Below are 24,992 nucleotides of genomic sequence, written 5' to 3'. Positions count from 1 at the left end.
TCAACTTTATCAGATCTGGAAACACAAACACTGCATGCTTTAAGTAATGACGCTAAAGCAACAGGCAGACTTAAGTTTACTGGAATTTTTTGTGGGTTTCCTTCAGAATTTATTTGCAGTTCATTGGGTATAACATTATTGTAGGGTTTTTCCACTTAAGATGTTTCTCTTTGAGGATAGTTACGACATTTTTTTTTCCCTGGATCTTAAATTTAGAACTACATATACAACTGTTTTTTTTTTCTTTTGATCTGGGAATATATATGGACATATGACCTTAAATTAATATTGCATTCAGCACAAAAGGCCTTATAGATGCACTCGAGGTCTAAATTATGGCAGATATAGGAATGTTGATTTTAAATGACTAGCTCTTATTTACACAGTATTTTAACCACAACTAAAACCTGCATATAAATTCAGCAGAGATTTTTGTTTGGCCAGATTTTTGCTCTGCTTTATATTTGATAATTGAATACTTTCATGATCATGCTCAGTGATCTCACGCATGGGACACAGGCTGCGTTCAGGCCGGCCCCGCTGCATCTGGCTCAGAAACAGAAATCTGGAGCCGACCACGAGGGCTCTCACCATGCTCCCTGTCAGCGCCTTGTTCTTACAGATGGGCCAACCAGTAGCTCATATTAATTGTATCCTGATCACATATATACTATTGCCAGGCAATGAAAGAGGGCTAAATTCACATATTCAGATAATTCCTATCCACCTGCATATCTGTCCATGCACACCCGTTTTTTATTTCTTTTACTGTGAGACTCAGAATTATCACGAACAGTCTTTCTTCCTGAATGAGGCAGAAGAGGCAGGGTATGTAGTATACTGACCATGGCTAGGCTAGTAAGAAAGAGTACTTACTGCAGCAGCCGAGCTGGTAAGGGTCGTGCAATACATACTAATTTGTCCTGGAGTTTTCTCCTTATGTTTTTCTGCTTTAGCCTTTTGACCATTTGGTCATTTAAAGATTTGAAGTAGAATTTTCAAAAATCTTTTATCAACCCACTGCTATTGCTGTGATTGCCTACAGTAACAACCTTCACTGACTTCAGGAAGAACAGAACTAGACCAAAGTCTACCTTCTTTATTTTTCTAAGTACTTGCGGCCAGCCTTCTGCTGACCTGCCAGTTCCGTGTGGCTAACTGCTGAAAGTGCCCGACCCACCCTGGGTAATAGTTAACAGCACATTAAACGAGTGTGCTTAGAAAAGAAGGCATTTCCATACAGGTTTCTTTGCAGATGTTTAACATCTATATCTTGATTGGGATTTTCCTGGGAGTGCCCTAAAATGCCTGGAGATAACAGCTCTGGCAGGACCTGGTGCTCCTGCACGTCTCCATGGCAAGACACCCAGGTGCCTGCTCCCTCAGGTAAGGTAAGGTCATGGCCAACGCCAGCACCCCAGGAGCCTGGAAAGCACGAGCTGCCTCCAGCCTTGTCCTGCAGGGAAAGTGGTTTTGAATTTCTTTCAGGAAGCCCCACTCCTCTTCATGTGGCCGCGGGCAGCAGACGCCTCTCGTGCTGCTGGGAGACAGGGAGAAAAGCACAGCCATACCTGGCAGGCGTTTGCACATCCACATCTCTCGCTCCATACCCATACAAGAAAGTTTATATTATACATCCCAAAGGACTTTGCTGCATGGGATTTCAAACTCTAGAAGACAGGCCCAGGGGCCACATTATAATGGTGGAAAACATCAGTATCGGGGATAGAAGGGCTTCAAATTTTCATTGCCACTATCATCTAAATCTCATACTTGAGAATAAATTAATTTCTAGCTCACCAGGTGAATTTAAGATTGAGCATGTCCTTATGCTTGAATTTAAAATATTGCTATGCTTTCTACTCAACTTTCAGCTTCTTTGGGATAAGAATCTTCTCTTTAAATAAATAATATAACAAATAATAAAGTAGTTTCATAAAGGTACTGGAGTATTTCCAAACAGGTTCTTTAAAAGTATAATGTATTTTTTGTTGTACATCAAGGAGCAAAAAAGATAGACTAAGATGCAGTGTGGAAAAATGTACATGAAAGATAAAAGGTAACATTGTATACAGTCACAGAGATTATTTGCAAAATTGCAAAGGAAGGAAAGTGAGGTTTAAGCTTTGCATTAAGTTGAGGACATCATCCTAGCATTTAATGCCTCTGGTACTGCATCATTCCATCAATCAGTTATTTATAAATACTGGACCAAGTTTACTTGCATTTACATCTGGCCTTCTTGAGATAGTTTTAGGGGGGAAAAAAAAAAAAAAAGTTATATTTTTTTCCCTAATAAGCTTTATTTGTGCCCTTCACTTGTACCTGTAATTTTGTACATCTGTGTTACATGAATATCCCAGCAAGCACATTGTTGGCACACAGGGCTATCAGATCTCTTTCTGTAGTTCATTAGAGCCAACAGAAGAAACCACAGTTTGTTTATAAATATTAAGCAAAGAGCTTTAGGTGAAATCCAGAAAATACCTTACTCATTACAAGGTATTTGCCAAGATCTACATTCATGAGATGTGGCTGCCATGAAGGCTGCAGAAACAGTATTGACATGCTAATCTAGCAAACCCATCATGCTAAACTATGTCAAAACTGTATGGTCCATGCAAAACCAAGCAGGGACAGCTTTAGATCTTAACAGCAACAGAGTCTTAAAAGATGTACAGAATCTCTAATCTGCTAAGCCACATCCTGTTACTTGCTCAAGCAGGGAAGAAAACAGACTATATCATTCTGGAAAGAGTCTGCTGAAGTAAAGTGAAATTCTCAGTTGAAATCATATACACATTAGAGTAAAAAGCAGAGGTTTCAAGGCACAAAGCTTCTAATTTTGTTGCCTGTGCCCAGAGAAACCTGGCCAAATACTGTTAAAATCAGCAAGGCATTCCTTTACCTTGGAGGCAAATGGATTGATCTTGAGTTAAATAATGGCTTACAACATCTTTTTCCCGAGCTTCTCGTCCAACTGGATTTCTTTAGACCTATAATCGTTTGAAGTTAACTGCAAGGTTTTGAACACGGATAAAAGTCTGTTGTATTACTTCCAATAAACCCAGCAGGCTGGTAATTACTGTGCAGTCCTAAGAACTTCTGTCTGGTATTACCAGAGGAGTCGCCACCATGCCCATCTGCCTCTGAGACACACAAGATGAAAGGGAGAGGACATGACAGTAGAATAAAAACCTCAGTTCAAATATGCCAAAAATTACCTTGTCCTCTGAAGAGAAGCAGCTGTCCGTCTGTTCTCTGAAGAGAACTCTCAACCAGTTGGAGTCACTGAGCAGGGTAGAACTGTGCAGGCACTAACATAAGCCCAAGTCTCACTTATCCACTTCTCTCATCTCGAGTAGCACATTGTCTTGCTCTGTAAGTCTCTCCCACCAGTAGAATGCAGCAAAATGCGATGACCTAGTAGGGGTTAATGGAATTTAAAAATAAGCAGTTAAGGTTTTGATCACCAATTCTTGGTGTTCCATGCGGTGACATTTTTCCTTCAAGTCTTCAGGGAGCTGCTATAATTTGTATGCCACACCTAAGGAAATGAAGTGGTGAATTCCTGTGTAGAAATGTGAGGAAGTAGTTGATGTCATGGAGTCTGCAACCCCATGTGTTAGAGTTGCATGCCCTGTAACTTCAGGGTGTCATTATTCCTAAAATATAAAAGGAATCTGTGAACTGCAAGATGGTGTGATTTACTTACCAGTGTATGAATTAAGAAACTGATAAAATTTCTTACCTATAGATCTTTCCTAGACACACATTATTACATTGTAGATAACAGTGGAGAGAAATTACTATGCAAATGATTGAGGGAACTCCAAGACTGAGATAGAATTTTATTTTTCTTGGAATGGAAAGTTGCTCACATCTTGTCCATTTAGACATAATCAATACATTCCAGCACATCCCATTATAGCCAACAATGATAGTGACAAGGACTGAAAAATGAACAAATCTATTGTAAGTTAGTGAGTCAATTTACAGAAAAGATTGAGCAGCAAGAAAATTCATAACTAAACCAGTGTTTGAATACAATTCTAATACAAGCCAACCATATTAAACTGACCTGTGAGCAGTGCACATAGCTTATCTTTTTTTTCGGTCCTTTTTACACTCACAATATATGAAGACCTGGTTTAGATGACTTAGGAGTGTCTTATTTTTCTAAATCACCTGCATAGTTCATGTTTTGATCTAATCTTGTGCGGTACTTAACATCAGGCAGGACAGCAGCAGCCTGACAGGTTTTCCTGCCCAAGGGTGGACATACAGGACACCTGCAGTTTTGGGTGGACCATGTGTTATGACATCCAGAAAAGTATCTTTTTACAAAGAATAATTTTGAGGTCCATAAAATGCTGGTGGCCCTCAGCTTCTGTTGACTCTAGTACTCCCAATAACTCAAATCTTGGGAGCTGAGTGCCCTCTCGCATTGGTCTCCTCCTCAGGACTAGGGGCATCGTGTTTCTCTGAGGCTGCCCTTCCTCTTCCCCTTTGTATGGCAGTAGCGCTAAGGTGAGTGGACATTTTAGATTGCAAGTCAGGTGAAAAACCCACAGTCTTTGACTGGTATGACTGAGGTTTCTGTGCTGAATTCTGTCTTGTGCAAAGCGCTAAGAAGTTTGCTTTAAAACTTTTAAAAAATACCTTGAAAGCATTATGACTCTCTGTTTTCTACAGAAAACTGGGATAGATGTTCTAGACAGTCTTGTGTGGGATTACATGAGGCTTCTGGGAACAGTGAGGAAATCCAGAAATTTTCTCGACAAAGCTGGAAATACCAGGAGATCTCCACAGAGAAAATGAAAATATTTGTTGCTGCCATGCCTGTTCCTACTTTGTGTCAATCTTGAGTAATAGAGTTAGTTTTAAAATCAGTCACTGCAATCCATCTCAATAAAACTGTAACTGAAGATCAGGTGTGCTTAGCCTGCAAACGACAGGGAAAAAAGGTCTGGGAGTAATTTTGGAACACGTTCAGGGATTCTGCTATGTCTTTTTATGGAGATGAAAAATAAATTTTATTGTTGAAGCCCTACATGCTATATTTTAAGGGTATCCCTTCACGCAATGGTAACTGAGAACACTGTTTACTATGCACAGATTTACCTATACGTAGCTGTAAGAAATACACATTTATCAATCAAAATCAGAGACAACATCCAAACTGTATAATACAACCAGACACTCTAATCCTCTTTAAACAGTCTAATAAATAAATATAAATACATAAATATTGCAAAACAATAGTATGTTCCTTGCACCAATAGAGATGTATTATTTATCTGTTGTCAACAGTAAAATGTTGCTTTTATTTTTAGAAAGGGTATTTTAAATTTCTTACAATACAGCAAAATCTGAAGATCATTCATAAATTACTGTGACAGGGTCCAGCATGTCTCCTACCCTACAAGTACTTACCAAAAGGTTTTTTGAATTTAAAGCTTTGGTAACATGAACGCTTCTGGCTTTGGCTGTACCACAAGCACCTGCTGCAAATTAGCACCATTCACAAAATAATGAGAACATCAAATTTTCTCAGAGCACGAGGTAAAATGATCTTCAAAAAGAAACAGTCTCGCAGTTTCTCCTTGTTTTTTCACTTTGAAAATACAGTGCATCATACATACAGTTGGGAATACTACCAATCTTAAATTGCAGAATTATCTCAGATTTAGGAAAGTATTTAAATTGCATCGAATACTAAGGGGAATTTCTGCACATCTGCTTTGCCAATATCTACAGATGTATGTACAAAAAAGATAAGAGACAGTTCTTTTAAGCAAAAAATATGCATATATATTCTTGAGCAGCAAGATGAATGGAGCTTAAATATACCTGTAACATTTTCTATCAAGTGTTGACATGAACAAGTTCAACATTTTTTGCAGCCCTTTTGAGGAATTATTCTCAGGGAGATCTTTAACTGCTATACCACTCATCACATCCTGTTATACTATTTGGGATGTATTTTATCATGCAATTGTAAAGCAGTTAGTCTGGATTACTATTTATAAACTACCATTTAGCATAGTTTAGGAAATTCCTTAGTCTGTGACATACAAAAGCTTTTTGGAGCATGTAACAGTTTTAAGGGGAGGTACCCCTTTGATAATCCCTTACCATTTTACAAAAGGTAGGGATTTAATATTGCTTTAACTTCTTGTTCAAAAATACACAGTGCACTAAAACTTACAAATACCTGGAAAATTAATTTGACATTGCATTTTCAGTAGTTTTAATGAGTGCTTCTATGTAGTTACCAGTCAAATGAAACAAAAAATAACCTTATTTTATATGAGATGGTTGCTTTCTGACCTTTAAATAGTTCAACATGGGCTGGCTGTGCCCAAATAGTAACAAAACCGTGTACAGATTCAGACAAAAAGATGGGAGCAATGCTGTCTCAAAAATACTAAGTCATGTCATCGTGTTTCTCAACAACTCTGTTCTCAGCATTGAAATAAAATTCCAGGAAAACAACAAGAGCTGATTTCCTTTTCACAGACCCAGATGTCCATCGGACATGTAAATTCAGTCCTATGCCGTATTCCCGTGATCCTTTAAGCTGACAGTGAAATGTCTCACTCCAGTATGAGCAAAAGAATGGCTTAAGAGCTTTTGGTAACAAAATAACTTGTTTCCCAAATAAACCGTGATTAAATTTGGGCTCCTTTATTTTTCAGAAGACTATCTCTACAAATATCTGTGAAGATACCACTGAAATCCTGTTTATTTGCATGTGGCTGTTTAAATCCTGCTCAGCTGATAGCCTCTAGATAATACAATGCTTTCAAAGTGCCGGTCTTCTTCTTTTGCTTTCACTCTTTGCTCCTCTAAGGTAGACATGAGTTTGTCTCTTTCTTCAATCACTTTCATCACCTCAGTGAAAATTTCATCCTCCTCATTCAGATCCATCTCATCTTTAACGCTGTCTAAAAGATCACAGAACAAGAGGTTAAAATCCAGGTCACTCTGTTGTTATGCTTTGCATTTTAACTGTTGGTGTAAAGGTTGCATTAATATTACAGTCAATAACAAATTAAGTCAGTAGCAGTTAATATTTTTCATGTTACAGCTCAGGGGAAATTTCTTCTTCATTTGGGCCATCTAAGGTTGACCATTAAGTTTCCTAATGTCTTAAGTAGAACTTTTAGCAAAACTTAGACTGGAAGGGACAGGAAGAGCTCTACTTGTTTATAAAAACATTTAAGCTGCGTTTTAAATTTAGTTTATAAAAGGTAAAAAGGCCAACCATGAAATGTAGCACCAAATGGAAAGTATTTTCCAGAAAATGTTATGAAAACTGTTGTCACTTAAAATCCCTGTGCTTAGAATACAACAGGATAATTTGGGGTATTCATTGCTATATAACCCCCCTTTCTCCCTGCATTCCTCCTCCCCGTGCTCTCTTTTCTAATACCAAATGAAAGGACAAGCCCAAATTGTAATCCCAAGCACCTAAAAGCAGTTCCAAAATACTGCAGTAACCACTGATGCCACAGTTAACATAAAAGCAGATAACCTCCTCTGTGTTTAGGTGGTTGAAGAAATTACTTTTCATTGCTGCCTATCACCTCATGTTAGCTGGATGTTGCTGCCTGCACAGCACCGTTAGTGGAATTACATGTGCGAGTGCTTCTGATCTAGCTTGATTTAAGACTAGACAGGTCAGCTTAGCTGCCTTCACTAGAAGCCAGATGAGCAGCTCTCACAAGTTGCATTTTGCTGGCTGAGCTGCACTCGCAGAAGAGCATGGGAGGAAGAGCCTCAGCCACTCTGGTCCTTTTTGGAGCAAGCAGGGACTCATAGGGTCATGATCTGTCACTGTGGGCTGCAGCATACTCTCCCCTTTGACTTACCGTCAATAGCCATTTTCTCCCTCAGCTTTTGTTCCAACCTGCTTTGGTGGTCCTCCAATTCTAACTCTTGGGCTCTAGGCACAATTAAAAAAAAATAAAATAAAGAATAAGCTTTTTTTCAATAAAGACATATATGTTAATATTATTTCAACCAAGAGATTCTGTGTTCTGTTTATCCAAGCTTTTCTCCTCACGGGCAGTCAAGGCTAAAAGCTTTGCCTGTGCCTATGTTGCCACAGCAATGCCAGAAGCACCACTACCACCTTTTGCATTACAGATCAGATTAAGCTCCCTCATACATCACAACACTTAAGGCTTGAACCAGCTGTACTTCGTTGGTGGCACCCACAATGAGTGGACTGAACACTCCCGCACACAAAGGGTCTGACCAAGGACATCTGAAGGGAAAAGAAGAGGTTTGGCCCCTGACAGCATGAGCACAGCTGGGGAGAAATTGGGGGCAGGCAGAGCTGGCGGCTAGGCTGCAGGTCGGCACGCAGGGCAGGGGGCTGGCTGAGCGATATGGCAATGATAAATGGCAACGAGCAGCCTGCACTGGTGTGAAATCCAGGGGTGAGCAATGACTGCTGCAGCTCTCATCACCTTCCCATATTGCCCAGAAATAGTGGAGAAAATAGCTCAGAGTCACCTCCGCCTGCCTGCTGAGTGTGTTTCCAAGGAGGTGAGGTGAGGGAGCTGCAGCCGATATTGTTTCCATTAACCACAGACAGTGGCATCTGAGACAATTTTTATTTGCTTGGTGTATCTGCTTGTTTCATCACTGTAGTGAATTCCTAGATCATTTCTCCTATGTCCAATAAAACCTGAGATAAACTTGTCAGACTATTTTTCTTCCACAGGAGAAAGTGCCCCAGTGTTCGATAACCGCACATTATATAAAGGCAGAACATCTATATGCTGTACTGGTTTAGAGTACTATATAGGATTTAAATAAGTGAAACACTCAGAGGGAAGGATGAGGAGGGCTCAACTGAAAATCTGTGTTCAAAACAGATTGTAGCTATTCTGGGTACATTTATTCCAAGACAATCTAAAACTGCAGCATGCAGCAAAGTGTTCAGGTATAACGAGAGTACAATTTTCACTTCTCCCCTCCCTATCTTTGGTACTAATGCTTGGCCTTACTTACATAATGAGGAGCTGAGATTCATAACGCATTAATTTATTCTTCTCCAGGACCAGCTCAAACCATTCATGTAGCATCTGAGTTTCATCCTTTGTGCTTGAATCTGTTTAAAATAGTAGAATTAAGTATGCAGTATCGCCTTTCCTTCCAATGCTCTTACAACTGAAGTTCATATTAAGTAGTCATCATTTTTAAGCCTTGATGAGTCCAAATGGAGAGGGTTTTTTTTTGCTTATGTAACTCACATCAGTAATGTCTCCGTATGACATTCTTGTCTACATTTGTTTGAATGTTGTAGTTTATTACAGATAAGATGTGTTAGATTAAAACCATTTTTGTTTTGGAAATTAAGTTTTTTCTTTCGAGTGAAGATATAGACTTTTTTAATGGGCACTTTTTCTTTCTCTTAGTTCTGCCTTTGATAACATAGTTTCTCTGTTGATAGTGGACTCCAGCAGCTGAACTGTATGTGTAATTGGCAAGCCCATTAACACAGTCAGACTTTAGGATGTACACGCTGGCAAGCATCACCTTAGCCCCTGCTTGCAGTGGGCATCAGACGCACAATAAAATCCTCCACAAATTTCCATTCATTTGCCAACTGGCCTCTAAATCTACATATGCTTTGAATGACAGGTAAGGCTGTGGGACATGACAAATCTATTATTACTGGGTGGTAGGCACTATGCAGACATGAAACACGAGATGGTCTCTCTCCCAGAATGCTCTCAGCTTGACTCTGCCTTGTTGAAGAGGAGGGTCGATTTCTCTTTCATCAGGTGGTGGCCTTTGCTGCTCCTAAAATGCCTGGCAAAGAACCACCCCTGGGTGTTTTCAGTGGCAAGTCAGAGCACATATGTATTTCTTTTCCTTGCTGTCATTTTCAACACACTCATCACTTCACATGTTCCATTCATTTTCTTCACAGAACAAAACCAGCTCACTGCCCTTCAGCAGAACAGCAGCAGCAGCGGTGCTGCCAACACGTGTCCCACAACATCTGCTCTGCCCATCTGCCCTCCGTTGCTGCAAGACAGTGACCGCTTGCAGGAGGCAAATATCTTACACTACCCCAGGGTGAGGCAACAGTTCAGGTGACACCCCCTTCAGAAGCACAAAATGAGCAGCCAGCCCATGCTCCTGCCTCAGCACGTGGTGGTTACACACCCACCATGGGACAGGCAGAGCTGGGACAAAGCAAAAGGAGGTGCCCCTGGCAGGTAGGGCAATGCACTGCTCCTCTCAGTCCTTACATCATGCTGCTGGACGACCAGGCATCAAATCCCCATGAACCAGCGTGGCTGTTCTCTGTGGATGGAGACTTACATGATTGCTCCTGTTTTAAGAGGACTTCACCTTTATTTCAGACAACCGAGAGTGCTGAAATTTAAGCCCAAAGGTCTCAGGTTCAAGCTTCAGAGATGAGAGTCACAAAAGTATCATTAAACTAGGTTACCAAGTGGAGAGATAGACGAGTCCTGCACAGGTTGGCAGCGTTTTGGATGCTCTTCTGTTGTCATTTTGAAACGCGCTTTGTCCTTGGCCCCAGGAATTACCATCTTGCCTCTATTGCTTCAGTTGTCCCTCATTTTAGTGACAAAGTAGATATGACTCCATTGAAGAACAGCAGTTCGTAGACCATCTCCTGTGAGCAGTAATGATCTTGGCCAATGCGGCCCTTTATCAATCTTCCTGAGCAGGAGGGAAATCGCTGGGTATTTGAGACTGGTGCCCATTTGCGTGCCTTCATCAGGCCCTGCCACCCAGAGAGCCTGGGTCACCTCCTGCCAGCGTCAGAGGAATTACATGGGCCCCCAGGCCAAGGACAGGAGTCACGCTGGTTTGGGTGCATTTCTGTGTTTTCTCATCAGGATTTGACCCCAATTGGGGGTTACCATGAAACAGGAAGATAAAACAGCAGGAGACGGCAAAGAAATCTGCCTGATTCCATTAAAACTTGGCAGTAATGGATGTGTTCCTGTGGGATCCTGAGGTCAGCAAGCAATGATAAAAAAACTTCACTGCTGGAGCAGTTCTCACTGGGACGTGTCAATGGTAACTTCTCACAGATTCAATGCAGGGATGTAGCATTTGTATGCAGAACCTTAGGTCTTCATACGCCGCCATCAGAAGTTATCATCAAAATTTGATTTATCTTACTGTCAGAAAAAACACTGCAACTGCGGGTATGCATATGTCCTGAACACACCCAGAGGGTTACTATGTCTTGTTTGCCATTTTCTCGATAAGGCAAAAATATTATATTTTTTCTAATGTTTCCTCTTTACACTCTAAAATCTCTATATCTCTAACAAAAGACTGTGTGTCCTAGGTTGACTGAGGTAGGCAAAGAGTAATGCACTTTGCAGAAATGCAACTCATTTTAGCAGAAACCTCAGTGCAAGCTGAAATTAAAGCAGTCCTTGTTTTTTCTCCTTTTCATCCCACAGAATGCCCCCCAAGAGTCCCCAGGGACAATTTTTTCCCTGAGCTTTTCAAACGTTTGCTAATATTATAATAATGTTAATAGTTATTCAAGTCTGATGGAGTGCTTTATGCCTTCCAAGGGCAGAACAAGCCAATGAAGTATTTTGCATGACGCAACACGACAGATCTGTTTAAAGGTTAGAGGGAAAACAGCTTGTGAGTTTGTTTTGTGAGCCTGTTTTTTTTCCTTACAGGATTGCTAAAGCAAAAATTTCCTCCTGGTTTACCTAAGTCTCCTTTAACCTAGATCCCATTTGAAAGTCAGATATTTTTCTAAGTGCATTGTGGATATTTCCATATTCTTCTCTGTTGGGGGAATGACAGACTGCAGAGGAGCATTTACTGAACACTCTTCTCAAAACTTCAACCTTTTGTTTTCCAGAGTGATGCTAATGCTGTTCCTCCATACGGCAGAAATGGGGTTTGGCCCGTTTGCTCCTTTTTAGGAACAGCTAAACCTCATATTCCGTATTCCTACAGATTTTCAACAGATCTCTATTAACTCTGTTGTAAGGTCTGAGAAGCCTTGGATATATTCCTTATGAAATTAAAAACTAGCTGCAACTTGTGCAGATATTTGTTCACCTTCCAAAACATGGAGAGATTTGTTAATGTTCTCTCAACACAGATTTTCATCTTTACCATCATTCGTCATCATTTGTTTAGTCAGCTGATCAGTTATGCTAATTTCAGTGGAAAACATCTTTTGAGATTTTTATTTCTGTATTTTCTTGTAGGCAGAAGATCTCAATAAGCTTCCACAAATGTCAGTAGAAAACAAAGTGATGGTACGTCACTGATTTATTATTTAGTATTTTGAACCAGGATAAAGGGAATAACAGGCATGAAAAATTATTCATAGGACTGATATTATGTCTTTTTTTAAGTGTATGAATAGTTGTCACTACAATTAGAAGATCATCGAAGCCTCATTTTGCTCATCAGTCTTCATGGCAGTCATTTCACACCCACACATGTTCTCTTCTAATTCAGTTGAGGAGCTAATGAATAACTCCCCCTAACAAAGGGGCCATTCATCCCAGGCTTACAGAATTATTAGAGGAGAGTTGCGTAAATGTCACTGAAGACTAGTGTTTGCAGGCCTGTCTCTAAATTTGGTTATTCACAACCTTTGCTGCTCAATATTATTGCTGAACTGTGATCGTTTTCTAATTACCTTAATAATACCTATTAAATCACTTGAATTACATAGGCGCAGACCTGCTTAAATACAACTTAACCTAATAAACACTGGTCATTCATTAAACAATAATGCTCATTATTTTTAAGAAGGTTGAACAGAATATTAAACTCACTGATTCCTGCATCATTACACATACATTATTACAAGCAACAAAGCACTCCAATTTTGTTTGGGAAACTTACAGCTTCATGCTTTTGCACCAGAAGAGTTATTGAGACACAGCAACATCCTACATTTCAGTATCTGCCCTATTTGTAACTGGCCACCTACACACAAACAATCAACAGGGATAAAAAAAATAGTACTTTCACCTTAATGAGGGCAATCCAATTACTAAGGATGGGAAGAGAATGAGAAGCATCAATCTCTTGGCAGGCAGCCCTCTTTAGGAAATGTGATTGTCAAAACAGCAAAAACAAGAGGTGGCTCTAGGCCATTTATTCTGGTATTCAGTGTCTATCCCAAGAGCTAGAAGCTCTTGTCCCCTATATTTTTGATGTTTCCAAAAAACAACCACCCTTATACAACTCATCAGTAAGGAAAAAAGGTAACACTCCAAATCCTCCAAGTCTTTTTAACAGACTTTCTCACAGGTGGTAGGATGGGGGCCATTTGAAAAAAGGTTATGTTTTCATGTAAGAAAAAGTATTCTATCCTTTTAAATAACATTTGAAATAGGTTGATACTATGAAATATAGGAAATCAGCTAATAAATATCAAAGGTTGAGCAAATGCTCTCTTGCTGAACTGATTAATTCAGTGTGGGAATAGGGAAGATAACTGCTAAGAAATATGGCATTAAAAAAGCCATCATGTAGAGATAATGCTGGGCTGCCTAGCTAAGACAACAACAAGATCAGATGCCAAAACATATCCAGGTTTTCCGTGTTGTGCAACTGCCTGTCACAGAAAGCATGAAGTTCAGCTTTCTGAAACAGAGGTAAATAAAGATACGTTTGCAATCGGGCTGTCAGCTCCTATCAGCACAGAACCGCAGCCCCCTCTGAAGTCCCTTACATGTGTGATCCACATCTTCATCCCCATTTTGAGTCTGGCAGGAGCCCCTAGATGTCCCATCCCTCTGCAGAAGCTCTCCCCAGCTTCCCCCATGAGCACTGGGGAGCACTGGTCAGACTGGGCTGGCGGGAAGACGCCGCAGTTCTGGGTGCTTGGGACTAGTTGGTTCAGGCCAGTGAAAACCTATTCTCAAACTGGGGCCAGGACAACATCCCTGTTATCTTCCACCCAGTGGGGGAAAGGCCGAGTGGTTCAGGGCTGTGTGCTGCTGTGGCCACCAGCTCTAATCATGTTAATGGCATTTCACAGTCCAGGAGAAGTCATTAAGGACTCTGTTACTAGGCACGGGTGCTGCTGACTTGGTAACTGAGATACAGCTCCTGGAAACCACACTGGTTCCCTCCAGAAGATGAAATAAAGCTCAGGATGAGATTTTTAAAATATGGGGAGAGGGAAATGTAGATTCAGGTTCAATAGCAAGGCAAATAATACCACATCTGTGATAGCCAACAGAAACTTACAGCATTCAGTGTAAAAGTGCTTGAATTAACAGATTTTGACCAAAAAGGTAAGCAGTTCGTTCTTTCAGTTACTCTTCCATTTCAGATTTTGCGCTCAACTCTTTCTATGGCAATCATTAAAAACCATCTGGCTTTTAAAAAGGTTAAAAAAACACCACCAAACAAACACCAATTCATTTACCTGATTCTCCTCTTAGTTCTCTTTCCAGTTCAACACCAAAAATCTCCAGAGCTCTTTGTCTTTCCTCCAATTCTTCTAGTTGGCGCTGGACAGCCTGCAAAATTGTAATGACATAAAAGCTACAGCAATAGCTTAAAAATTCAGAGGCAAAATATGGTGTCAGTGGTTAGAGAAACAGCTTGAGAAGGGCTCAGAGGAGTCATGGGATTTGCAAACTCACTGAGGGCACCAGGCGCCTAAGCAAATTAGTAATTCCGCTGGGTATCTGTGCACATTTTTATGTGGGTAAACATCATAGGTGCTAAAAAAACCTCATTTTTTCTGAACTTGAGCTCTCCCATTGTCAAACAGAGATCACAACATTTCTATGTCTCATAAAGTGTGACAAGTCAATACCTTTACACATTCAGAGGTACGTATCCCAAGATGCTACGTGAATAAAGCCCATATAAATATTGAAGCAAAACTAGAAAGCTTTGCTAGCTATTTTGTTGTCCATGGGATTTTGTTTTTTGTTTAGCTTTTATATTTCACAAGCTTTTGACACAGGGAGGAAAGGGTCTAATAGCTAAGAAGTGATAATTCAGTGGTACTTCAGGAAGGACTTCTGCATTCACTGGTCCCTCCCCTTTTAAATACAATTTTCAGGGGTGCCATGTGGATAATAGGTATGAGACACCTTAAAAGGTTGAATTGTCAAAAAGAGATGCTCAGCAGTTCCCATTTCAGGCTGTGTTAGGACAGACCAAGCCAAGCCCTCAGGAACAGCCTAACAAATGTGAAAGATGGTTCCAAAAGTTTGGACTTGATTCTTTCCACAAAGCAGTAAAATAAGAGAAGGCATGTATGTGTCTAATTTTACCTTGAGATAATTTACAATTCTCAGACAAAACTATAACATAATTGCTCTTTGGATTAAATAAGATACTATTTTTTTTTTCCCATGTGTTTTATTCTGTCACAGATACTATAGTAATGGGTAGATATTAGCATATTCTAAAATCCACTCTCTGGTTCAAACAAAAAATTTCTCTCCTTTCCAGTAATGCTTTTTGCAAAAGCAGTGATGTCTACAAAAATTGAGATTTCAGGTTCACATCTGAAAAACAACTTATTGATTTTCTTCTTTAATGCGATTTTGGTCCAGAAATAGCAAGTGGAAGCTCCATCCAAAATTGTCCACCTGCTATAGTAATACAACAGAAGATTATGGACAATTCTGCCTTCAAAAAGCCTGCTCTCCTCACTGCAATATCTTGATTACCATTACAACCTGAATTAATGAGATTAAATCTAGCTCAGGTTTCTCTGCCCCATGCTAAAGTACAGACAAACACAAAAAGTGCTAATGGCCACACGAGCCATTAAGTTTTATAAATATATACATGCATATAGATAGGTATGTGTTGTGAGTGAAACAGATACACCTGAAAATGTTGTCACATGAGAGAACCCAGTCTGAGATTAAGTCATGCAGCAGTGCATTCCCAAATCTTTGAACTGTAACTGGAAAAAATAAAACATTAGCAGAGGCCTGAGATTTTTCCAGCATTTTCCAAAGAGCAGGGCCTGTACAAAGTGAAGGGACTTTGCATCATTAAGAAAATGGTTCACTTTCACTATTATGGCAGAGAGAGAACAAAACTCATTACTGTATTTTCATACTCTCCTGTAGTACACAGGGGTAACATCTGAGTCTATTACTTTCTCAGGAGCTGACGCTATTTCCCCTTTCAATTTCTTTCCCTCTTGCTCAGTGTATTCTTCTGTTCCTTCCATCTACTATCCATCTTGTTCTTTATACATAATTACAAAATTCAGATCATCTCCTGGGGCACATGTGGATTTGCCACATATAGAGATGCAGGGCCCTGCCACACACATCTTCCTGCTCCTGATGTTTTGGGTGGATTTCACTGCAGAAGCCTGCATGAGGAGTGAGGGGAGGTGCAGACCTCACACTGGGTACCCCCATCCTCGCTAGTCACTCTTGGGAGACAAATGGGACATCTGCAAACTAGGTTTTCACCTGTGCTTTGTGAAGCCTCTTCAGCTCCTCTTGTTTAATCAATTGCTTTGTCTCCTTCTCCAGCTTTCTTCTCCTTCTGAGAGTTCTTTTTGCCTATGAAAGAGAGAGAGAGGGAAAAATAAAAAGAGGCAATCAAAGCATAAGTATGCCATTACTGTTTTCCACAAGCCTTCCACAGAATTACAGAACCATTGAGGCTGGGAGAGATCTCTGGAGAACATCTAACCTGACTCCCCTGCCCAAAGCAAGGTGAGCTACTGCAGGGTGCCTCAGGCAACCTAGCTGGAATGAAAATGCTCGTGTAGGAATACTTCCATGCATTTGCCTACATGTTTGAAACATTACAAGCTCTTATTGTGAGTATGAACTTTATCAATAAAAGATGGCTGGATCATGAAGCTGACCATGTACATCATACCACTATACATGGCTGCAGTGGATATCACCATGATCAGGGAGGAAACCAGCCACAGGGAGTAGGAAGCTCCAGTTTAATGAAACTCAACCCATTTCTACTGCTATAGCTACTAAGTAGTAAAATTCACTTTAGATCGCTTGTAACACCATAAGAAGGATGCATCCAAAAGAAACAGCTGTCACAGAGCCCTACCTGAAGCCCTACAAAACCTTCCCCAGTGTCATTTCTCTACTGCATTACAGAGGTTTTTGGCTTTCCCCGGGGCTCCTGTCGCTGCTGCCGGGAAAGCGGGGCAGCGCGGGCTGCGGGGCTGGCGATGGAACCGCCCGCGCCTGCTCCGGCTTGCCCCTGACCCCAGCTCTCTAAAAGTGCTTCAAGGCTGTAGTTTTCCCATTTTGGAGGAGACAGAATATACGAGGATTGTAGACAAGATAATTAAATGAAACTAACAAGTCAGGAAGCCGCTGAGCTTTTTCCCACCGAGTTTTCCCAAAGAAAAACTGTGATACCGGCAAAATAGCAGCCAGAGCTGGCACAGAAAGAGGTGCTAGGAGGCAGCTGAGAGAGACAAGGTGAGCAGCAAATGTCCATCACAACTGAGTCACTGCTAACGCCCGGCTGTGACAGCTGCTTGGTCACCCTGTTTCTGGCAGCTGCCCCAGCAGCGCTGCCTCCCCGCCTGCTCCTGCCTGTCCTGCAGCTGCCAGAGCTGCTCCTGTCCAGTTCTCTCCCACGTCTCCCTTCTTTTTTTCCATTTTGTTTAAATTTTATTGAATTCACCACAACATTATCTCACTATAGGTTGTCTTTCCTGTGACAGGAAAGATGAATTATGAATTCTGACCTCTCAACACATCCTGACACAGACATTGGCCACACGCTGTTGCACTTCTGCCTCCTGGCGCTCTGGTTCCTCCAGGGCTGCGCAATCGGGTTTCCATTCAAAGCCCCACTTCGCTTTCAGCTCGGCTCTTTTTTCAGCGTACTGGGCAGCCTCCTGCTTTGCTTACCTCTCTTTTTTATCCTCCCCTCAAAGGCAACAAATCAAAAGGTCACCTCATACTATTAATTCCACTTACTGATATTCCTTCCACAGGAAAGAGGTAAACAAATTTCTGATGAGCTATGCAGGAAATAAAAGCTCTGTTTCTTCAAATCAGAGCTGGATATCAAGAGTTCACTCGTGCTTTAACCCCAGCACTCCTGCTAGTAGCCGCAGGAGCCAAGTTTGGACTCGGAGACCCCCACGTAGGGTCGGGTGCGACTTGGTGGCTCACGCAGTCATGCTGATTAGGATAAACACAGCGTTTTCCACACAACCTGCCCGTAGCGCCTCTGAAATGAAGTTGTTATTACCCTAAGGGAAATCTGCATCTGTTTGGTTTAATTTTTTCAATAGTTTGCTTGTTGGGATACATATTAAAGCCACTTAAGAATGCAGCTTCAAAGTGGTTTCAGTGAAACATGTCTGTTTGTCAAATTAAGACCTCTTCTGTCAGTGCTGGTGTAACCGGGGGGAATTAAAGATCCAAAGATGAAATTTTTATGTTCATCTGTCTTAAAGAGTTTTAATGTATTTTCTCTCCATGACTTGTAACCTCCACGGATAAAACATTCCAGTCCCCACTTTGAGAAACTGCTGTGTGTTTTAGATCAAAATCATTTGATGAATCATAAATACAGTCCAACCGAGGAAATATCGTTGTTTCCAAGTCAAGGTTACCTCGTCTATTACTGAAGGCTTGGATTCAAATTCATCATCAGAGGAAGAAGTAGAATACTCAGCTTGTTGTCTGACAGGTAGGTGTGCACATCCTAAAACGCAGGAACAAAACAGCCAGTGAAGCAAAAAATGCTGTTCTTTAACTCACACAGACACTTTGCACCTGCCCTGAGTTCTAATCAAGAGCACAGAGAGCAATGTGGAAATTTGGCTGATGGTATTAATTAAATTTTTGATCCGTGTCAAAAACACTGTCTGAGTATTTTTGTTTTATTTATATTTTTTTTTCAGGTATTACACACAAAGAAATTAATTCCTTGAACACCCTGCATGTAGCATCCTGTTCTGAATGCACTCAACATTCATTAAAATGTATATCTGAAGTTAGCCATATTACTCAAATGATTGTATAAGGCTCACTATAGAGTGTAATTGAATACAAAAAGTCTGAGCCAGCTCTTAAACAAATTACCCTTATGTGGCTTGTAGCATCTGGCACCCATTTTTACTACATGACATCTGCTCAGTGTAAAATAGTTGGCGTCAGAATGTCTGGTCATATAAAAAAATCACAAATGTAATCAGAAGCAAATGGACTAAGAGAACAAGGCTTTATCACACAGCCTCATGCAACATAAATATTTCATTAATTATGTCTAAACAAACGTCAGTTATTTTTCTGCTTTAGGAATATTATCACATCATTGAACTGTTGATTAAAATGCCATAATAAGTCAGGAAAATCCATACATCACAACAATGCACTCCATAAGGAAAACTCAAAGGCTGCCTTTGGAAGAAGCATGCTTTCAGAATTCTAAATTAAATTACATTTAATTGCAGCAATTTTATCATGCCTGTTTTTCCAGCATCTTGTTTCAACTGGGTGTAAATATTTGAATTTCTTCTTAATTTGTCTAATTCATAGCTTCATTCTCTTTATTTCAGAAAATAAAACTGCTTTTGGAACATCTGTCTCTACACTTCAACCTGCTACAGGGTTAACGATTAGCAGCTGGGCAACATCTTGGAAATGTACATTACTTAAAGCTAACAGTGCTGTTTTTCTTTGTATCTGTGAGGTAACAGCTGGCCTTCTGAATGCAAGTTGTATTCAGATTAAAATCACTTCCCGTTCCCCTCGTGTAAATGTTTCTTCTCTGCCTTGTCCTGGATCCCAGTCCTGAAGCAAGACTTCTGTCTCAGGCCCTAATTTAAAATCAGGATCCATGAGACATGTTCGCCCCAGGTGGTAAAGTAATGAGAGTAAATCCAAGTAACTAGAGGCAGAAATTCTGACTTGGGTCAACCATCTCAGTTTTAGAAGCACCTCGTCCTTGTGTCAATGAAGCTCCATGTTCAGAGGGTGCAGTTGAACAGATGTGGGTCCTGCTCTAGTTTTTGCAGGATGGGTCGCTGGGTGGCAGCAGGAGGTAGAACACCTCCGGTAAAAATGCCAGGTGGGATTCCAGCCCCCCAAGTGACCTCCTTGCTCCAGACCTCCACCCCTTCTCTGTTCCCAGCAGGAACACTGAGCCACAAGAGCCTTCCTAACACACAAGACAGACGAAGGCATCGGAGGGGTATCACAGTCACTATTTCGTTTGAGGACTAAGCTCACCTACCTTGCTTTTCCCTGTGCAACCAACAGTCTGCAGTGACCACCCTGCGATCAGGCCACTGGTGAAATCAAATTCCATAGTATGCAAGCGGCAAACCTTACAGCCCAGCAGGGCTGGAAGCACAAGCAATTACACGCTCCCTTTATTCTCTCAGCTGTGGGAATAAGTGACTGCTTTCCCGTGTCCTCCTCCTTGAGCGATATCAATAATTTAATAAGCGTTACAAGATCTAGCGGAAAAGCAGCCTGCTGTAACACAAGGGCACCTGCCTCCTCCTCAGGGATGTGACTCAGGAGCTGTTTGCCTTTCTGGGAGAGAGATAGGGTCAGTGACTTCCCCAGGGACTTCTGAGGGCCATCTCATGAGCGCTAGGAAGCCAGTGTCTCTGCACGGAATGTGGATGTAAATAATCTATCTGCTATGGAGATGCAGGTATTTGCACCTTGCTCTGCAGATAAAAGCCATTTAGATTGCTCTGAAACAGCTCAGCCTTCCAAGACATGTGGTACCCAAAGCTCTGGGAGACAACAGCCACCCGTCTGCAACCAGCAACATCCTTCATCATCTCCACCCAAGAAACCTACAGGATGAGTGACCGTGTGAAACAGCTCAGTGATGAGGCATCCAATGGGTCTACCTGTATGCATTGACAGTTATGGTCTCTGCCACATTTATTGCACATACATTTCACAGCACTGATGTTCTCTGCTAATATAATGTGGATAATTGAAGCATAGGCTGCTGCAAGGAGGTTCCTGGAAACACAAAGAGTGACAAAATTGGGATGAGAATACTGAGGTTTGGCTCCCAGATGTGTGGTCCTGCCACATTTCAGAGATATAGAAACAGTTGGACAGTGCATTTCTCTCAACATTAAAAGGGCAGCCACTCAGTGCTCTGATGAATTATTTTTCTTTGGCTGTTTTCCTGTGGGAGAGAGCAGAAATATGCTCTGAAATGTACCCCAGATCCAAATTTCAACTATACAACAGTTCAAGACAATTATAACAAGCACAGTAAGAAATTACATCACTGAATGAACTTGCTTTATGCAGAGCTAGAGAAAAATACCACAAGTTTATACTATTAAAAAAACCCCACAACAACATACACACAGCACTTTTCTGTATTATGGCATCTATATGTTCTACTACGGATGACTGAGCATTAATCTTTCCTATCTCCAAAGTGGTGAGATAGGCAGAATTTAGCTGCCAGTTATGAGGATTTGGACAAGGAGTTCACACATAAAAACATTCAACTTAGGGACTTTTACACTTACCAGGTTATTTAAATCTGAAACTTAGAACTGCAATAAGTTAGATAATAATAATTTGTCTACTCCAAATATGTCAAGCTTTAAAGCTTGATAGCTACAGAAATTATTTCAAAAACATACCTTTTTTCCAAATATTAACACAACTCTTCTAGACTTGGGCTTCCTCATTCCTTCAAGATGGGAGTTATTTTTTAAGTACTCTAGTGTGTCCCTAAGTTCCAAATTTACACGTTATACTACAGCTTTTCCTCCCCAGCTAATATCACTAAGAATGGTCAGCCATAGCTTTAGTTCTTAATTATAAAAGAGAAAGGAACTAATATTTCTGAAATCTTTATTAATCTATTCTTGATTTCTACCTCACAATAGCTACTAGGAGTTTGGTCAAGAGACCTCTCCAGCATACCTGATTTACAACTATTAAATCACAGGAAACAGAGTATTAATTATTAATAATTGTTATTGAATCTGACAGTGTCACAGAATATGCTTCGAAGTACAAAGTTGGAGGAAACCTCCAATTCTTGACATTCAGACTGAGTATCCTCATATGTGTATGTCATAAGAGATAAGAAAAATTATATCCATAAAATTAAAATTCCTTCCTGTGGCCAGTTCATTACAGCTTGGTAATCCCTTGGTGGGTCTGAAAGACACTTTGCTTTGGCCTAAGTGTGCTGCCATTGAACGCCAGCAAAACCATCGCTGTATTCATTGCGATCAACTGGACCAAAGCGCAGCGCTTTTGAGAACCCCTCCCTTAACAGGTAAATCTAAGGTACTGCTTTTCCTGGGAAACTTGAGGCGCTCTGAGCAAAGAGGGAGGTGTCATATGAAGAGGTTAAGAAGGTGACTGTGTTAGATGTGAGAGCCCTGCTGATTGTCCTGGAGATTCACAGGGAATGCCACCACTGCCGTCACTCTGCGTGGCACAGCTCACCTCCCCTTCTGGGGGGCTTTTGTGTCGCAGTAATGACTGTAGTCTAAATACACAGAAAGTCTTGGTTTTATAACATAATATTACATTAATCTGTTGGCTTCCTCTGTAAGTGTTGAAGATTACGTATTTTTATAAGGTCGTTGGAGTTAATCATGACCACTATAAGTACTTCAGTATTTTACAAAAGAGAGAGGCAAAGCTACACATTTCTCTTGGGGCACTGGTGTATCAAACAAGATGGGAACTGGCATGAGGTGGGAGATGAAAAAAAATGCCAGTAGAAATCAAGAGTAGGCTTGACTATTTGGTTTCACATCTTTGCTTCTCCACAGATTTCTCATGTGGTTTTAGGCAGGTAATTTAATCTTGTCGTGCCTCAGTTCCCCTTCTAAAAGATGAAATCACTGAGATAACAGTGCCCTAGTTGACAAGGATACTGCAAACACACACATTTTTAGCAGTACAAAGATGCAGTAATGAGAACCATGTATGAAACCGAAATCTTTGCAAGCAATCTCTTTTCAATCTAAAAGTGCACAAAACCAGCGAAGTGAGTTCATAACATGTCCAACTCTCTCGTCAGCTGAGTTGGTTGTCCTGCTTAATGAAGCGAGACATGTTAACAGCACACGGTCACAAACTGAGCTAACAGCTCCCATCTCATCTGAGGGACAATCCTAGGGCTGTTTTCATGCAATTCCTATTCTGTCAGGGACAGAAATATGTCTCCCACCCTCCATCGCTATGAAGAATCAAATCCAGAGGCACAAACATCTGCCATAACCAACTGCCTTCTTGGGCTGGTCTTCAGAAGTTTTCTCTGTAAGAAGTAACCTAAACTCTGGATCCACAACTGTGTTTCATTACAAGCACTGCTGACCACAGCTCTCTCGTACCACCTAGCCTTGCCCTTTTTACTGTTGTTTTTCTGTGGTATTAATGATTTTTAATATCTATAGCTAACATGGTGCTTTGGCATTTTTTTGAATTTCAAAAGGGCAAGTTGGCTTAGGAGAGAACAGTTAATCATCTGATTGATCAATTTTATTGATCAAGTTTGGGGGTATTTTTAACTGCAGGTTGGAACACAAAGAAGGAATCAAAGGACAAAAGCCTCAAAGATATTTGTGCAATAAATCAAAAATCTGGCATTGCACTTAGAAACTCCAGTGTGCCTGCCTGGGGACATTTGTATATTCCACAGGCAAACTTAGATAGGGTTTTTTTTGGTTTGGTTTGGTTTTGTTAAACCAATTGCTCAACTGAAATCAGTGCATGAACCCCCATTTATTCGGTTAGAATTATCTCGGTCCCACACGGAAAGTCTGTGCAGCTGCATCTCTGCACAGCCCAAAATTTCCAAGTGTCTCTGAGGAACAGCTCTTATGAAACAGAAAGAAAATGTCAGCCAGAAAGCCTTTAGACCAGGCCTGCATATCAGAAGCTGAAATCACCTGTATGGAAAATGTAACAGCAGGAGTTAAGTTAGAGCAACAGGCAATCTGTTGCTGAGTAATTAAGATCTCTGCTTCCTCATCTGAGCTTCAGCTGGTGGCTGAACATTTGGCAGGAGATGACAGAAGGACAGAATATAGTTTTAGTTTGGGCAGACACCTGAGTGTAAAGTGCAGAAGCCACCATCAGCATAGCGAAGACATCTGGACATATATTTGCAGATGAATTAACTAAGATGAAGCGTAGGGAGAGATGAGCAACATAACGTAAAAGTAGATGTGCTGGATGAGACTTCCAGTCTGTCTCCAGCAGTGGATGTCTAAAGGCACACTATAGGCACTGGTTAGTCATATGCAATTCCTCCTCTCAACACTCGCCCAGCCTCCAAACATTTTTCGGTTCAGGAGCTTTCTAAATTGGAAGTGGTTTCTAAGCATGTGTTTAATCCTCAGTGGACTTCTCTTCAATGAGCTGCCCAGTCGCAATCCAAGCCCATGGACTTTCATCACCCAGCCCATTCTTTGGCTCCACAAGCCCGTTGGGGGAGAAAACACCAGCATAATGTGAGACCAACCATATTTGCACAGAACAAGTTTGTCTAGCCTCAAATAGTATTAAAAAATCCCTACTGCAAAGAGCCAAGAGGAGTATGAGAAAGAGCCTCACTAAATTGGGTTCTGCAAGGTGCTGGGAATAGCTTTTTTTTCTTTAAAGAAAATAAATTTTCTGAGGTTCATGGTAAATTTCAAAAGAGAAAAATAACGACATGTAATATGGGCTAAATCTCGTCATCAGTGCATGACTGGAGTTTGCCAAGCCTGGGCCTCAGATAAGTACCAATATGAGACAGAAATGTCATTTTAGCGAGCCAGGCAGGACTTGGCTCTTTACCAGTTTGATTTACTCAAATATAAATGTTTGAAAAAGTTGAGGGAGCTGCAATGTTGAAATGTTGAAGATGGCAGATTACTGAGCAAATGGCGAGATCAAAGGCACGTTTTTTTCTTCTGAACAGACTTTGCAATGCTTATGTTAAATAATTATAATAATTTATTAATCCTGCTTTTGGCTTGCACAGCAGAGGAGTGCAAC

At 40.8% G+C, this 24,992-nt stretch overlaps 1 protein-coding gene across 4 annotated transcripts in view; it reads right to left on the bottom strand.

Moving 5' to 3' along the window:
• Positions 1-6,765: 6,765 nt before the first annotated feature.
• MICAL2 (microtubule associated monooxygenase, calponin and LIM domain containing 2) overlaps positions 6,766-24,992 on the bottom strand; it is a gene marked incomplete at both ends in the record, with an annotated part of 106,484 nt that continues 88,257 nt past the window's right edge. For all 4 annotated transcript variants that reach the window (XM_080345528.1, XM_080345529.1, XM_080345530.1 and 1 more), the window contains 6 exons: positions 6,766-6,950; positions 7,878-7,951; positions 9,028-9,127; positions 14,435-14,528; positions 16,464-16,556; positions 18,605-18,696. In XM_080345528.1, coding sequence (XP_080201654.1) covers positions 6,766-6,950; positions 7,878-7,951; positions 9,028-9,127; positions 14,435-14,528; positions 16,464-16,556; positions 18,605-18,696 — 638 coding nt within the window. The remainder of the gene's footprint in view (positions 6,951-7,877; positions 7,952-9,027; positions 9,128-14,434; positions 14,529-16,463; positions 16,557-18,604; positions 18,697-24,992) is intronic.

Source organism: Nesoenas mayeri (genome assembly GCF_963082525.1).
Source record: "Nesoenas mayeri genome assembly, chromosome: 5".
Lineage (NCBI taxonomy): Eukaryota > Metazoa > Chordata > Aves > Columbiformes > Columbidae > Nesoenas > Nesoenas mayeri.
This window is presented reverse-complemented; position numbering and strand designations above follow the sequence as displayed.